Source organism: Clytia hemisphaerica, unplaced genomic scaffold (genome assembly GCF_902728285.1).
Source record: "Clytia hemisphaerica strain Z4C2 unplaced genomic scaffold, Clytia hemisphaerica genome assembly, whole genome shotgun sequence".
NCBI classification, from domain to species: domain Eukaryota; kingdom Metazoa; phylum Cnidaria; class Hydrozoa; order Leptothecata; family Clytiidae; genus Clytia; species Clytia hemisphaerica.
In genome coordinates, this window is record NW_027103900.1 from 1,454,854 (window position 1) to 1,469,400 (window position 14,547).

The following is a 14,547-nucleotide window of genomic DNA, read 5'->3' on the forward strand; positions in this document are numbered from 1 at the left end:
CAGAAACTCAATTTGAAAGAAAATTTTCAGAAAAGAAGTAAAAGATCAAATTTCACCATAATAAAATACTTTCTCACTCTTTCTTCCCCTTATTTAAGCCCATTAAAAGGAATAAAATGAATAAAACTTGTAGTAAAAGTTATTCAGTTATCACAGCTGCAGTTGATTCTTTTAATTGAGTTTTATATACTACCCTCCTTCTATATCTACAGTTAGGAACATTTGGCGAGTTCCTGTACGCGACCGCGATCTAAAAAATCATAACAACACTCATTAAAAAATGACGTTCGTGTCTTTTCGCACTTTTTTTAGCCTAGACGATGTAGCAAACATAGTAAATATAAGCACAATGTGCTTTTAATTGGCTGAAGTTTTTTTTTGCGTCGGAATTTTTTTTTCAAACTTTCAGCAATGATTGACCAAACTGTTACAATGAAAATTATCCAGCGCATTTTTTATCTTCTTATCTTCTTAATATTCAATGAAGCACTCAAAGTTTACTGAATTTAAGCACATAAGATATTCTTATAATTATTGATATTCACTAAAACACCGTTCATTGCCTGCTGCAGTGGAGTGTATGACGTAACTCGCGCGGCAACTAACTCGCTTTTTCTTGGAAGATCATATTGGGCGTTTTGGCGTTACCTTCCTCGAAGCTAGCGGGCGCCCCTGTCTTTCCGCAACTCTTTCCACCATTTTAGATGGCCATAATAATAGATCCAAAAGGGCGCCATAATCTTGGAAGATAATTTGTTTTGGTCTCCAGCTTTGGGAAGTAGCAATGTTTTTGGTTGTTTTTTATGGAAAATAGTAAGAAACTTAAGTTTAGAAGTGTATCATTTAGTTTTGCTGGCTTGAAGAATGGCAGGATCCTGGATGGTTTCCCTAACTGATCTACAATAAAGAAGAATATTTTTAATTGAGTTATTATATACTACCCTCCATCTTTATCTACAATAAAGGGAAGATTTTAATTGAGTTATTTTCTAATCTGAAAGTTTCTTATCGTTTTTCATTTGTACATATCTATATTTTTCATTGGTACGTTCAAGTAAAGTAGTGTTCTGGTTTAGAGGCACCACTTCCTTTTTTGGCATTTCTTTTTTGGCATTTCTTTTATCCCCCATTTTGCTAAAATTAGCTCTAGATATATATAATTTGTTGTTTTATTTTTTATTTTTTTAAAAGATGAAATTAGTTCATCATCCTCCTCACTTAGAGCTGGATAGTGAGACCTTTTGAGTTTCTTTTGAAAAACTTTTTTGAAGGTAAAGAACTTAGTTCTATAATGCTAAAAGTGCAAAATACATAGAAAATACATCCACTTCTTCTTCTTTATTTTTGTAACTTTTTTCTAGAGTTGAGAGGACTTTTTTTCAGTAATTCATTCATTTTGTTCATCGCTAAATTCTAGAAATTCATTCACTTTTAACCGTTTTAAAGTGCCAGTTAAGGCCAAATTATGCTCAGCTTTAGGGGGCTTTGCCCCCTGAACCCTCACCAGGGCTAGCCCTGGACCCACTGGGGGCTCAAGGCGCCCCCCACACCCCCAGCCTCTATTATCCAGCCTTTGGCTGGATATCACGGCTTACGCCTTTGATGAAAACTCAATTTGCAAGTACAAACGGAGGCATTGCTTAGTGCTTGGAAAAACCCCTGGTTGACCATGGCTCCGAATGGGGTTCTAGGTCCCCCCAACAAATTTAGGTCCTCCCTACGATTTAGGTCCCCCCACTTTTCAGTAAGGTTCAGGTCCCAGTTGAAATATAAAGGTTCAGGTCCCAGCAAAAAAAGCTACTGTCATTTCTGGTAGTATTATTACTAGTTTTTTTACGTATCAACATGGGACGTCAACCAACTGAGGAAGAGAAGAAAGAATTCATGTACATCATAAAAATGCGGGGTTAAAAAAAATTGGGGGTCCAAATTGAAAAATTAAATAAATGTTGCCCACCTGGAATTTTAAGGGTAGAAATCTGCCATTTTAGCCTACATTTTGATAGAATGTAAGAGATAATAAATTCAATAGAAAAATCTATAACTTATTAACCAAAACAATAGTGAGGGGGTATTTTACAGTTTCCTAATTAGCCCCCCAGAACTCTCAATGTTGTTGTTAGGACCTTCCTGACTGGGAGGAAAAAAACACCTATTGAATGATTATTGGCAAATTAGGGATAAATCCGTTAAAATGCTCATTTTTAGGTAGGCTCATTCATAGCGTCAGCAATGGTATAGGACAGGAAAAATATTAGCTCCGTCCCCTGAGATTTAAAGTACCACAGATTCAACAATTTGTTAGTATACCACATGATTTGCAACTATTGACAAAAAAAAGTAGAAATGCTTTTGTTATATGCCAAAAGTTATTTGTAATTTACATCACCTAACTAACTGATAATGTTCTTCTATTTGTATGTTTGTCTGTTACCAGCTTTTTGGGATTGGCTCATTATTTTTTTCTATTTTTTTTGCTTAATTATGCCAAATGGTAATGCCCAAACAGTCACGGAGTCCGATTTTCGAAAAGATATCTGGGGGGATTTGGGCCAAAACTGCCTTAAAAAGGGTTTGTTTTTTCTGATTCTCTCCTATATTAAATGATATATTTTCTGATATGTATCTCATGATTGGAAAGAGCTATTAACTTGAAATTTTGACCAGTTATGGATAGTAGTAATTCAAATAAGACTTTTATCATTTTGATGTCAAAATATTTGCTGAAACACTATGAGTGCTAACTGATTTTTGATAAATTTGAAAAGGACCACCACTGCCTTTCACTTAGTATTAAAATGTATTAACTGATTTTGAGGTCTAATTATATCTTGCCAATATATATAAATCTCATTAAATAATTACACAACAGTATTTAAATTTCCAATTCTTTTTTAAAAAGACACAGAACATAGATTAATTGAGACCAAAACAAGATTTGCGTATTATCTTGATAATTATATTTTACTACATTATAGGGTAGTTTATTTAAAAAATGGCTTGCAGTGCTGCACCAATCTCAGCAAATCTCACTGATTTCAGAGAGTTATACTTTCAAGGACCATTTAATGACTATGTATCTATCACATTGGAGTTAACAAACAAAACTTCACAATTGACTGTTTTCAAACTGAAAAGTACTGATTCATCAAAGTTTAGAATCCTACCAAACGTTGGATATGTTTTTCCCTTCAACACGCAGAGAGTTACAATTCAACTGCTCAAACCTGATGATCCAAGTCAGATTCATTCAGACAAATACCAAGATCAGAAGTTTCTGTTGGTTTCAAACCACATTGATATACCCCAATTGAATTCGTATGAAATTGAGAATTATTTGAATAAATCTACCAAAACAAACACCTACAAGAAGCTGAAATGTGTTTTACTTCCTCCTGATGACCAAGGCTTTAGCTGTTCTCCTGTCTCATCTGCCTGTAATATTGGTAAATTACAAAATTTTAATTTCATACTAAAAGGAATATTTCTCAATCGATAATTTTATATCTTTTTAAAACTCATTGCCCAGCTTCCGGCAAAATATTTCCAAAAGGAATGACAACATTGACAAAATGGTTTAACCTCCATCCTTTATAATGCCCTTCCTGAAACTCGATACATTCAACATAGGTTATTTCATTCTGTCAAGTTTGCACATTTGGAAATTACTGAGATATGATGGTATTATTTACTCGAAAATTCAACACATTTTTTTACCATTTAGAAGAGCCTTGTTGCTCATCATTAGAAGAAGAAAGTTCCGGTGGAAATCAAGAAAACAATGATGACGAGAACTACCAAAAGTGTTATGATTTTGATATGGTGGAGGATAAAAAGATTGCAGATTACATATGCTGCGTTTGTTTTGGTATGATTCGAGAGGCTGTCCAGTTGCCATGTTGTACAAAATTGATTGGAAATTCTTGTCGCCTGCAATTACAGAAACGAAATGGTAGAAAGTAAGTTAGTTAAGGCATGTGTTTCTTTAGTGTTGTTTGGCAAGTTTTTGTCTCGGATTTTAAGCTAAATACTTAATTTCTATATTCTTTAAAGTATTTATATTTTACTTTGTTGTTAAGTTTCTTTCAATTATAACATCACATAGACCTTTTGCTAGTCAGGATGTCATGTTAACTACTTATTTTTACCGCTAGGATCAGATTACCTGATCTAAGCTACTCATTCGCTGAGTTGGCGGTGACCGGGGATCGAACCCACAACCCTTGGATTATCAGGCAAATGCTCTACCGACTAAGCTACCCAGTCACAATTGTTCTTCGTCTAAAATATCATTTTTTCCCGTTTTAGATGCCCATTATGTAATCAACAATACATTGAAGAAAAGGTAACCAGAGAATTATTTGGCCGAGGTTGATCAGCCAATTAGCTGCTGTAAAAAGTTGCTAGAATGTTGAAACAGTGATAAGTTACTTTGAAAATAATAACTTTTCTAACTTGGTCAGTCACTCAGAATTTAGAAACTGTTGGAAAAAGTCTATCTAGTTTTAACAATTTCCAGTATGATTAATCTATTCTCTTTTGTTTCTTTTGTCAGGTGATACAAATCCAATCAACGGACAATACGATCACAGACACCGTTCAAATTGTTTGTCGTAATGATGACGAATGCTCGTGGGTTGGGACTATCAATCAGTTCTTGGTAAGAGAAGTGACGTCTACTCAAACTCTTTCAGTACTGGCAAGCTAAATTTTCGTCATTTCATCTAGGATTGATTTTATTGGTTGCCGGTAATTTTGATTAAGGACCTTATTCAAATAAACGACTTCAAGGATTGCGTTGTAAATAAAGTCAAACGTGAACAATTTGTTGCTTTCTAGCCAAAGCCGAGAGAATTGCGTTTGAAGTTGACGTACCGTGTCTTTGAAAAATTCCTTAAATCTCAATTTCCCACAGTACTGAATGGGTTAAGCTCAAATGTATGATGTCTGGTGGCTTATCGAATTGAGAAAGTTCCTAATGAAAGATTCATGGCCCTGAATACAGTATTTTAGTTTCTTTGTGGAAAAAGAGTTTCTTACGCTTCTTTTTGGAAAATTAGTGAAATTTGTGTGTGTGGTGTACAATTACAGGAAATCAATTTTTTGCAATGGTTCCATTTAAATTTTAGGAAAGTCACCAAAAGGTTTGTCCAGAGGAGAAAGTGAAATGCACCAACCATGTTTGTAAGGAAGAAGTGAAGAGAAAAGATCTTGATCAACATTTGGCAACTTGTGGATACCATGTTTCACCATGCCAACACTGCAACAAAAATGTCAAACGAAAGCTTATCGATGTAAGACAGTTTCGATGTGGATAAAGAGAAAGAGCCTTTTAACACTAAATCCTTCTCTCAAATTCTTCTCAACACATTACTTTATTCTGAAACGGTGCCTTCAATTACATTTGATCGGAAGCTTATTCTTTGTAAGGTGCAGGGGTTTTTCCAAGCACTAAGCAATGCCTCCGTTTGTACTTGCAAATTGAGTTTTCATCAAAGGCGTAAGCCGTGATATCCAGCCAAAGGCTGGATAATAGAGGCTGGGGGTGTGGGGGGCGCCTTGAGCCCCCCAGTGGGTCCAGGGCTAGCCCTGGTGAGGGTTCAGGGGGCAAAGCCCCCTAAAGCTGAGCATAATTTGGCCTTAACTGGCACTTTAAAACGGTTAAAAGTGAATGAATTTCTAGAATTTAGCGATGAACAAAATGAATGAATTACTGAAAAAAAGTCCTCTCAACTCTAGAAAAAAGTTACAAAAATAAAGAAGAAGAAGTGGATGTATTTTCTATGTATTTTGCACTTTTAGCATTATAGAACTAAGTTCTTTACCTTCAAAAAAGTTTTTCAAAAGAAACTCAAAAGGTCTCACTATCCAGCTCTAAGTGAGGAGGATGATGAACTAATTTCATCTTTTAAAAAAATAAAAAATAAAACAACAAATTATATATATCTAGAGCTAATTTTAGCAAAATGGGGGATAAAAGAAATGCCAAAAAAGAAATGCCAAAAAAGGAAGTGGTGCCTCTAAACCAGAACACTACTTTACTTGAACGTACCAATGAAAAATATAGATATGTACAAATGAAAAACGATAAGAAACTTTCAGATTAGAAAATAACTCAATTAAAAATCTTCTCCTTTATTGTAGATAAAGATGGAGGGTAGTATATAATAACTCAATTAAAAATATTCTTCTTTATTGTAGATCAGTTAGGGAAACCATCCAGGATCCTGCCATTCTTCAAGCCAGCAAAACTAAATGATACACTTCTAAACTTAAGTTTCTTACTATTTTCCATAAAAAACAACCAAAAACATTGCTACTTCCCAAAGCTGGAGACCAAAACAAATTATCTTCCAAGATTATGGCGCCCTTTTGGATCTATTATTATGGCCATCTAAAATGGTGGAAAGAGTTGCGGAAAGACAGGGGCGCCCGCTAGCTTCGAGGAAGGTAACGCCAAAACGCCCAATATGATCTTCCAAGAAAAAGCGAGTTAGTTGCCGCGCGAGTTACGTCATACACTCCACTGCAGCAGGCAATGAACGGTGTTTTAGTGAATATCAATAATTATAAGAATATCTTATGTGCTTAAATTCAGTAAACTTTGAGTGCTTCATTGAATATTAAGAAGATAAGAAGATAAAAAATGCGCTGGATAATTTTCATTGTAACAGTTTGGTCAATCATTGCTGAAAGTTTGAAAAAAAAATTCCGACGCAAAAAAAAACTTCAGCCAATTAAAAGCACATTGTGCTTATATTTACTATGTTTGCTACATCGTCTAGGCTAAAAAAAGTGCGAAAAGACACACGAACGTCATTTTTTAATGAGTGTTGTTATGATTTTTTAGATCGCGGTCGCGTACAGGAACTCGCCAAATGTTCCTAACTGTAGATATAGAAGGAGGGTAGTATATAAAACTCAATTAAAAGAATCAACTGCAGCTGTGATAACTGAATAACTTTTACTACAAGTTTTATTCATTTTATTCCTTTTAATGGGCTTAAATAAGGGGAAGAAAGAGTGAGAAAGTATTTTATTATGGTGAAATTTGATCTTTTACTTCTTTTCTGAAAATTTTCTTTCAAATTGAGTTTCTGAAACTCAATTTGAATTGAGTTTAATGCCTCCGTCTAACGGAGGCATTTGAGTGCTTGGAAAAACCACTGAGGTGATAAGGTGATAAGGGTTTTTTTCTTTGCTTTTTGATGATTAACTTTTTTGCAGATAAAATATCTATAGGTTCTCTTGACCGAGAAGTACAATATATTACATATTGATTCATCTTTTCTTTACATTTCAGAAACATGCAAAAACGTGCAAGATTCCCTGTCCTTTGAAATGTGGACAAAATATCCCACCATTAGAAGTATGCATTTTATGTTTCTTTACTTTCGGGTAGATAGCTATCGAAAGAGGCTAACTTATTCTGCATTCTCAGATGTGCGCAGCGTCGCACGCTGCGTGTCCCAATCCAGCGAATCACTTTTCATCTAAAAAAATCATTGCATTGCAATTTTTAACCACGATTAAGTAAATGGCTTAGAAGAATTATATTTTAGATCTTTTTAGCCATCGTGGCTAGCCATTCGAGGGTGACTTTGATAGACTTTGAAAAGTTTTGAAAGTGATAGGGAGCCGCTATTGTAAACAGAAAGTTTTAAAGAGCATCTGAATAAGAATTCTTCAAAATGAAAAATTATCTTTAGGAAGAAGGTTGATTTTAGCCCCTCCAGCTCCAAGCCCCTGTATAGAAAATAGTACTTTGGTGTCGAAAAGTTAGTCTTGTGGTAGGAAATCTGCATAAGGTGCATAAAGATGATGGTTCAACGCCACGAAGAGGAGGCTTTGTAGGGTTAGATTTTCGAAACTTTTTACAAAACATTGTAAACACACACGTTTTAGCGTATTAATATATAGATTCTATATCCATTATAAACGACTCCAGTCTATGGAACAGCGTTTTCCTATTAATTTGACTATTTGATATAAAAAAACACGGCCACTATGGTGGAGATTGATCAGTTTTAACGTTTTTTGAAGGTGACGAAACATACTGATGAAGAGTGTGGCAATCGGGAAGTTGCTTGTCCTTATCGAGAAGTTGGTTGTAATGTCAAAGTAAGTGATACACTCCCCTGGGGGGGGGGGCACTCAAGGTAAGTGACCTACCAGACGTTCGGCCCTTAAGGGTAGGTTTTTCATAGTTCAGCTAGTGCACTGTAACGGTAGGAAATTACAAAACTGCACTGAACTGCACTGTAAGGGTAGGAAATTGTGATAAAACGCCAATTTTTTGGTAAAATTGGCACAAAATTGGTCAATTTTGGAGGAAAAATTCCACATTTTCTTGGAAAATTGCAAAATTTTCGCCCTTACGAGCGAGAAATTTTTAAAAAGTGCACTGATTTTTGATGGAAATTCACTGCACTGTAAGGGTCCGATTTTAGAAGCCAAATTTTTTGGGCCGAACGTATGGTCGTTTTCAGATCGAGTGCCCCCCCCCCCGGGTACACTCCGTAGCATGATCATAGTGTGCACCCCCCCACTCTGCAGGGGGGGGGGTTTGGATTTTTGGGTCCAAAACAGCCAGGTGGGAGTCTGAAATTTTGGACTTTCAGGTGGGGGAAATAGGTTGAGGTGGGACTAGAAATCTTTTGGTGGGACTCTTATGGAAATCTTGAAAGAAAAATTATTTTAAATTTTAGATTTTTACATATTTGTCTTTGAATCCTGTAATCTGTTTTTCATTGAAAATTCCCCTAACTTTTTATTGGAATTTTCATTCCAAACTGCCCGAAGTGCCAACTGTTTGCCAATCAAATATGCAAAAAAGTTGTTTTTGTTTCATTTTTTTTCTATAAAGTTTACCTTCATGATTTTAAGAATTCTTTAAAAATATTCCAAAACATATATAGGTTTTAATATTTTTGTTGAGTTTTTGATTCTTGTTAACCTTAGGTTACAAGACTTAGATTATAAATGAAGGATTGATAAAGAACTCTGCATTAAAAACTTAAATTCATATCACAGTTTGTTGTTGTTGAATTGAATTGCTTTACATTTCCTATCCGTGAACAAGTAAAAATTGAAGGGGAGGTCAGCACATCGAAATTTGGTAATTAAAAAATTTTTATTAAATAAAATCCCTATTTTAGGTGGGACTTGGAAAGTTAACTATCAGGTGGGAGTTTCTCAAGTGCTGGGACCTGAAATTTTAGGTGGGACCTTGACCCCCCTGCACACTATGATGATAAAAGGTCCCTTTGACAGAATATCTTAAGTTTATTAATTTTGGCATGTACTTTATTTGGCGGTCAGCCAAAATGCGATTTTTGGCAGGCACTTAAATTAGAGGATGGCAGAATTGTATGATTTGACAGGGATTTAATTTTACCGGTGGGGAAATTTCCCTCAACCGAGTCCGTATTGCTGAACCGTATTGTATTAAATAAAAAGGTGTTCACTGTCGTGTTGATAATTTTTTTTAAACAGATTCCTCGTTGCCAATTGTCATCACATATTAACAGTCCATCGCATGCTCAAATGCTTAATACGTTCGTTACCAAATTCAAAGAATTACAAAGCGAAAATGTGGCTTGGAGACATCAAAACGAAACTCTTGAAAGTGAGATTGGTGTGTTGAAAAATGAGAACAAGGATTTGACTGACCAACTTGCTAACAAAGAAAAATTGCTTCAAGCCAGGGCACGGAACTTAAATGATGTTTTGCTAAAACATCAAAGAAATCAGGAACAAATGAGAAAGACTTCGATAAGACGTCCACAACCTCCACCACAAGCTCCACCACCACCACAACCACAACCACAGCCACAGCCACGGCCACGGCCAGAAGCAGCTGTTGGTGTTGTGAAGAAGATTTCAGTAACTGCAGTTCCCGTTTTGGAGTCAGTGGACAGGTAAACTCTTTTTTTGAGTGGATGAATCGCGTCTTGTAACATCGCCTAAGTGTAAACTTTTCATATAGATTTTTTAAGGACTGCGAGATCACCTCTAACGTTTATCTTTGTTTATTTTATTGAAATGAAATCTTTTGCTTCTTTTTCAGCTCGCAAGGAGCCACTTTAAAAAGTAAGTTCTAAAAATGCATTAAAAGTGTTTTTCAGTTCATCCAAACATAAAAAAGGACGAACTTATACAGTGGTGAATACATCAGGTCGTCTGATATTTTGTGGGAAAGTGCATTGACTGGTTCTTACATCATGTCACTCTAGTTTTGAGCTGGACATGTGCAGTAGTGAACATACACGACCTCTGAACCATTTCACTAACAATGGCTGATTATCGTACTATAATCGTTACTTTTATTGATCTATATCAATTCACGAGGAAGCCAAGATTCCCAAAATTTAAAGATGTTCTATTTGATTTTTCCCATAGTGCTCTTTGGCTTGCTGAGGAATGAGAATTGGGTTGCCTTTGACAAAGAAATCAAAAACAAAGCACCGCTATTAAGAACAGACGAGAAATCGCAATTGTTCTTTAAAGCTTGTTCCAAAAATAACATCCCTTTAAACTCGATTCGAGGTTTGCTTCGTTCCGGGTATTTCATTCGAGTATATAAAGAGGAATCGTGTGTTTATTACCCGCTATGTGACGGCCGGTTAGATGTTTTGAAATTGCTGATCGAACACGATAAATCACTTTTGGATTATGTTGATGAAGATAAGAATACACTACTTCACCTAGCAGCTATGAATAACCAAAAAGAAATCGTCAAATATTTATTGAGCTTCAATATTGAAGGTTGCCGATTGAAAAAGAATAGTTCGGATTTGACGCCCGCAGAGGCGGCTGATGATGACGAAATCAAAAAACTGATCAACGAGTACAGGTAAGCTGATCCTACTTCGTTATTATTACCACCCTCTCACACCCATATAACATTAGATAAATGTTGTTGTGTAAATAGTTCGCTAATAAAGTCAATTAGTTTGGAGTAGGTTTGAGAGGAGAAATTTATACAGCGACCAGCAGCGACCAATTTTTTGGACCTTTCAAATCAAAATTTCATTTTCACTATGATTTTTAATTTTCAGGCCTAATCGTGGCTTGTTGAGGGGATTCTTTTCGTGATTCAACCGAACGGAAGAAATTCAACAATTCAACAACAGTCTTGTATAATTTGGTGAGAATTTTGAAATCCATTCTCTTTTTAATTTTGAAAGTGGTTGTCATGGAAATAGTTTTCACTATATCGAAACAAACACCAATCAGATAAAATATTGTACCAATAATAAGAAGGGTAGTGACATCCTTGCTTGATTGACTCTCTACCTGAGATTTATTATCAAATACAGTAGAAGTTTTTTATAAAAAACATCTAAAGTTTTTTGAGCCTTCGGACGTATTTAAAATGTTCTTAAAATGTTCTTAATCTCGCTATTTTGTAAATGTTTTTGTTTAGTTTTTTACAAAAACATGTAGCAATCTTTGCTGTCTATTTTGGAGTTCCTTTGTTCTGTGTTTGTTGAAAAACTATTTGTAAATTGTATATTTCAAAATTAAATTTGAAGAGATTATAATGTAAATATTGCAAGTTAGTAAATTCTAAATCACGATTATTTTTTTACACAGGTTTTGTATTATTTTTATAAAATTTTACGCTTTTAAATCGTACACACCAAACACCAAACAGTGGATTTAATTTCACGAGTCAGGAATCTCACGCGTTTTCGCGAGTTTTAATTTCGCGAAAATTGCTAAAATTCACGAAATGGCGAAAATTAATCTCGCGAACGTTAATCCGATCTGATTACATACAGACCTTTTCTCAGAGATTTTCTATTCAATTCATATTTTTTTCTAATTTATATTTTTATCATTGCAGAAAATATAGAAGACTCAATAGCAAGCGAAATACTCTAACATCAACTTAGATTTTTTTTCATGTTGGATTAAGTCTAGAGATCTCGCATAATGCTCTAAATTTTTTTATAGCCAACTTTATAAATTGTCAATTGGATAAAAGTTAATTTAAATGAATGCTATCATGTTGACTTATCAATGAATTTCTCACAATTCTGGCACACTATATTTTTGTAAAAATAAATTTTATGAAAATATTTTGTTACTTTTATGTCAATGTTGTAATGTATATTAAAAAGGTCATGGTTCTTAATCGCCTTGATTTAAATTTTCTATAAGAAGTAATTTTGTCAAGAAATTTCAGGTTATTGTCAATAAAAACACTATCAGTCAAAATAAAACTTATTTAAAACATCCTAACAGGGGTTTCAAACAATTATCTTTTGAAAAAAAAAAAATTATTTCTAGTTTTTAAAACAATCTCGTTTTGCTATACTTAAAATTGTTAGTAATTTGAATTTTTTTTTTATATCACAGCAGTGGTTCAGGGGAAATCCTTTTAATTGTTTTGCTTTTATAACATTCGGGAAAAGCAGATCACAGTCAGCTATATAAAACTTGCTCATTTTGAGAAAAAAAAATTGAACAAGCTTTTTGTAAGAGTACGGAAGAAATAACTGTCAGTATGTTTTGTTGAACTTGTCGTTTTCATAATGAATTGATTGATAGGGTTGGTAGGCTAACGACCTCACTAATTGGCAATCAAAAGCTAATCATTAATTAACGTACTTCTCATTCAGTGATGGTCAGAAGTTGGACTTGATAACAAAATCATCAACTCTATGTTCAATTAACTTCTTTTGATTTTGATTTTCCATTTTTATATATGATTAAAAGTTTTCTTTATAGCTTGAGTGAAGATGAAATTGAAACTTGCAAGAGAAATTTCTTTTTCCATCTTATATTTGAACACTCGATCCAGCAAAGTCTTCTATCTCTCAATAGTAAGTTTTAAACAATATTTTTCAGTTTTACGTTTTCATTTTTCAAATTCATTTTTAAAATATTTTACCAATTTAAATTTTCAAATTTCACTTACTCAGTCTTGTAGAGTTTTCAGTCAATGTATATTTTGTAGTGTCAATTTTTCGAGTTATTTTTCCGAATAAGCCTCTACCCGATTGGCACAAACGTCTTTTGGACGTCTAATGTACGTTTCTAGGACGTCCAAAGGTCATAAAGCCGTCAATTGAATGTCCATAAGACGTTTCGTGCCCATAGGGTAGATTTGAAAACAACTTTGTTTCCCGTTACTCGTGCTTTAATTGGACTCATGTTTAAACTTCGTGCAGTGAAGCTAAGATAGGTAGTAATATATTTCTGATTTGATTTTCTATTTTTCAGTGGCGTCACATTCATCCTTACCTGTTGTTAGGACTTCGTGTCTTCATTTCAATCTACAGCATTGTGTTTATGGGTCTTTCCATCTATTCTTATGAAGCTTCAAGAATGTGGTTACTACATATCACAACATGGAACTATATTCTCTCAACGCTTTATTTTGTACTGGTGATTGGTATCGGTCTAAAAGAATTGTTCAGTGAGAGACGACAATCGATTTCTTCTTATTCGGTCATTAGTATTTCACCGCGCGAGCATGAGGACGGGGAGCTGACGGAACCTGCTCAGCGTACAGGTAATGCAATACCGATCATTTTACTGGATGGGAAAGAGATTATTTTCAACTACGACAGCGATGCGAGTGATAGTGACGACGATGACGTAATAGATATTGACGATGACGTCATCAGCGTCGGATATCAATTACCGATTTTCTATAAAATGACGTATTGCATTTTTAACGTATCGGGAAACTTGAGCGTCGTAATAGCAATCGCTTACTGGAGTATGCTTCATAATTACGACATCCCAATTTTACTGAATTTGACGTCATATATACAAATTGACGGAAGTGTAATTATACTTTTCTGGTTTTTACTTGAAGTGATTTTTAATGATATTCCAATTCATATTTTACATTTCGTGTACCCTCTCGTCACGGTGATCGTGTATTTCGTTACGTACATCGTGTACACCGTGTCAACAGGTCACGTGGTATATGACAATATCAATTTTATCGACCACCCTGGACATGCAGGTTTTGTTGTTTTGATTTTTGCGTTCGCTGTTTTGCTAATTCAGCTGGTGTTATTTCTATTGGAGCAATTGAAAAGATATTTAGCTGATCGCTTGAACAAGTTGAGAAAAGAATCAAGAGCCTACGCAGAAGATTCATGATTGATTAATACAAAATGTTTTGGCATGATAACTTGCAATTTTTTAACCTGTAGCTTTTAATCAACTGAATTCCCTGAATTCCAATCTTAGTCAAATCCCAATCGATGGGGTCAAGCTGGAGTTTTTACAAGTTCTTTGATGACTCTGTTGGTCGTTAAATGTTGAGACAAACGATTTTATTACTTTTCCAAAGAACGCGTCATCCCTTTTGTTAAAAAATAACCAATCAGTTAAGCATCTTGTAAAAACTCCAGCTTATCCCAATCGATGAAGATTCTTTTTATTTATATCTCAATGAGAGTCATCATAGCAGACTTTTTGTCTTGTTTATATAAGATTTTTAGGACGCTTTTTGGGTGGTCATAGAGCTTAACTGGGCCCAATGCCTTTCACGGATTTCAAAATTAAAATATCTCCCGT

At 34.6% G+C, this 14,547-nt stretch overlaps 2 protein-coding genes across 2 annotated transcripts; both read left to right on the forward strand.

Moving 5' to 3' along the window:
* Positions 1–2,976: 2,976 nt before the first annotated feature.
* LOC136808857 (uncharacterized) lies at positions 2,977–11,999 on the forward strand. Its single transcript, XM_067065418.1, has 11 exons — positions 2,977–3,446; positions 3,725–3,959; positions 4,309–4,345; positions 4,556–4,660; positions 5,130–5,294; positions 7,304–7,369; positions 8,044–8,121; positions 9,496–9,920; positions 10,070–10,092; positions 10,402–10,855; positions 11,061–11,999. Exons 1-11 carry the CDS (start codon positions 2,996–2,998, stop codon positions 11,095–11,097), a joined length of 2,076 nt encoding a protein of 691 aa, XP_066921519.1. The 5' UTR covers positions 2,977–2,995; the 3' UTR covers positions 11,098–11,999.
* A 743-nt stretch (positions 12,000–12,742) lies between these two features.
* Positions 12,743–14,197, forward strand: LOC136808859 (uncharacterized). Its single transcript, XM_067065420.1, has 2 exons — positions 12,743–12,833; positions 13,234–14,197. The coding sequence occupies exons 1-2, from the start codon at positions 12,750–12,752 to the stop codon at positions 14,125–14,127; spliced, it is 978 nt and encodes a 325-aa protein (XP_066921521.1). The 5' UTR covers positions 12,743–12,749; the 3' UTR covers positions 14,128–14,197.
* The last annotated feature ends 350 nt before the right edge of the window (positions 14,198–14,547 follow it).

Coding starts and splice junctions, on each gene's coding strand:
- LOC136808857 (XM_067065418.1), top strand. CDS start 2,996: ATGGCTTGCAGTGCTGCACCAATCTCAGCAAATCTCACTGATTTCAGA. Junction 4,661..5,129: donor GGACTATCAATCAGTTCTTG/GTAAGAGAAGTG, acceptor TTTAAATTTTAG/GAAAGTCACCAAAAGGTTTG. Junction 10,093..10,401: donor GCAAGGAGCCACTTTAAAAA/GTAAGTTCTAAA, acceptor TTTTTCCCATAG/TGCTCTTTGGCTTGCTGAGG.
- LOC136808859 (XM_067065420.1), top strand. CDS start 12,750: ATGAAATTGAAACTTGCAAGAGAAATTTCTTTTTCCATCTTATATTTG. Junction 12,834..13,233: donor AAGTCTTCTATCTCTCAATA/GTAAGTTTTAAA, acceptor TCTATTTTTCAG/TGGCGTCACATTCATCCTTA.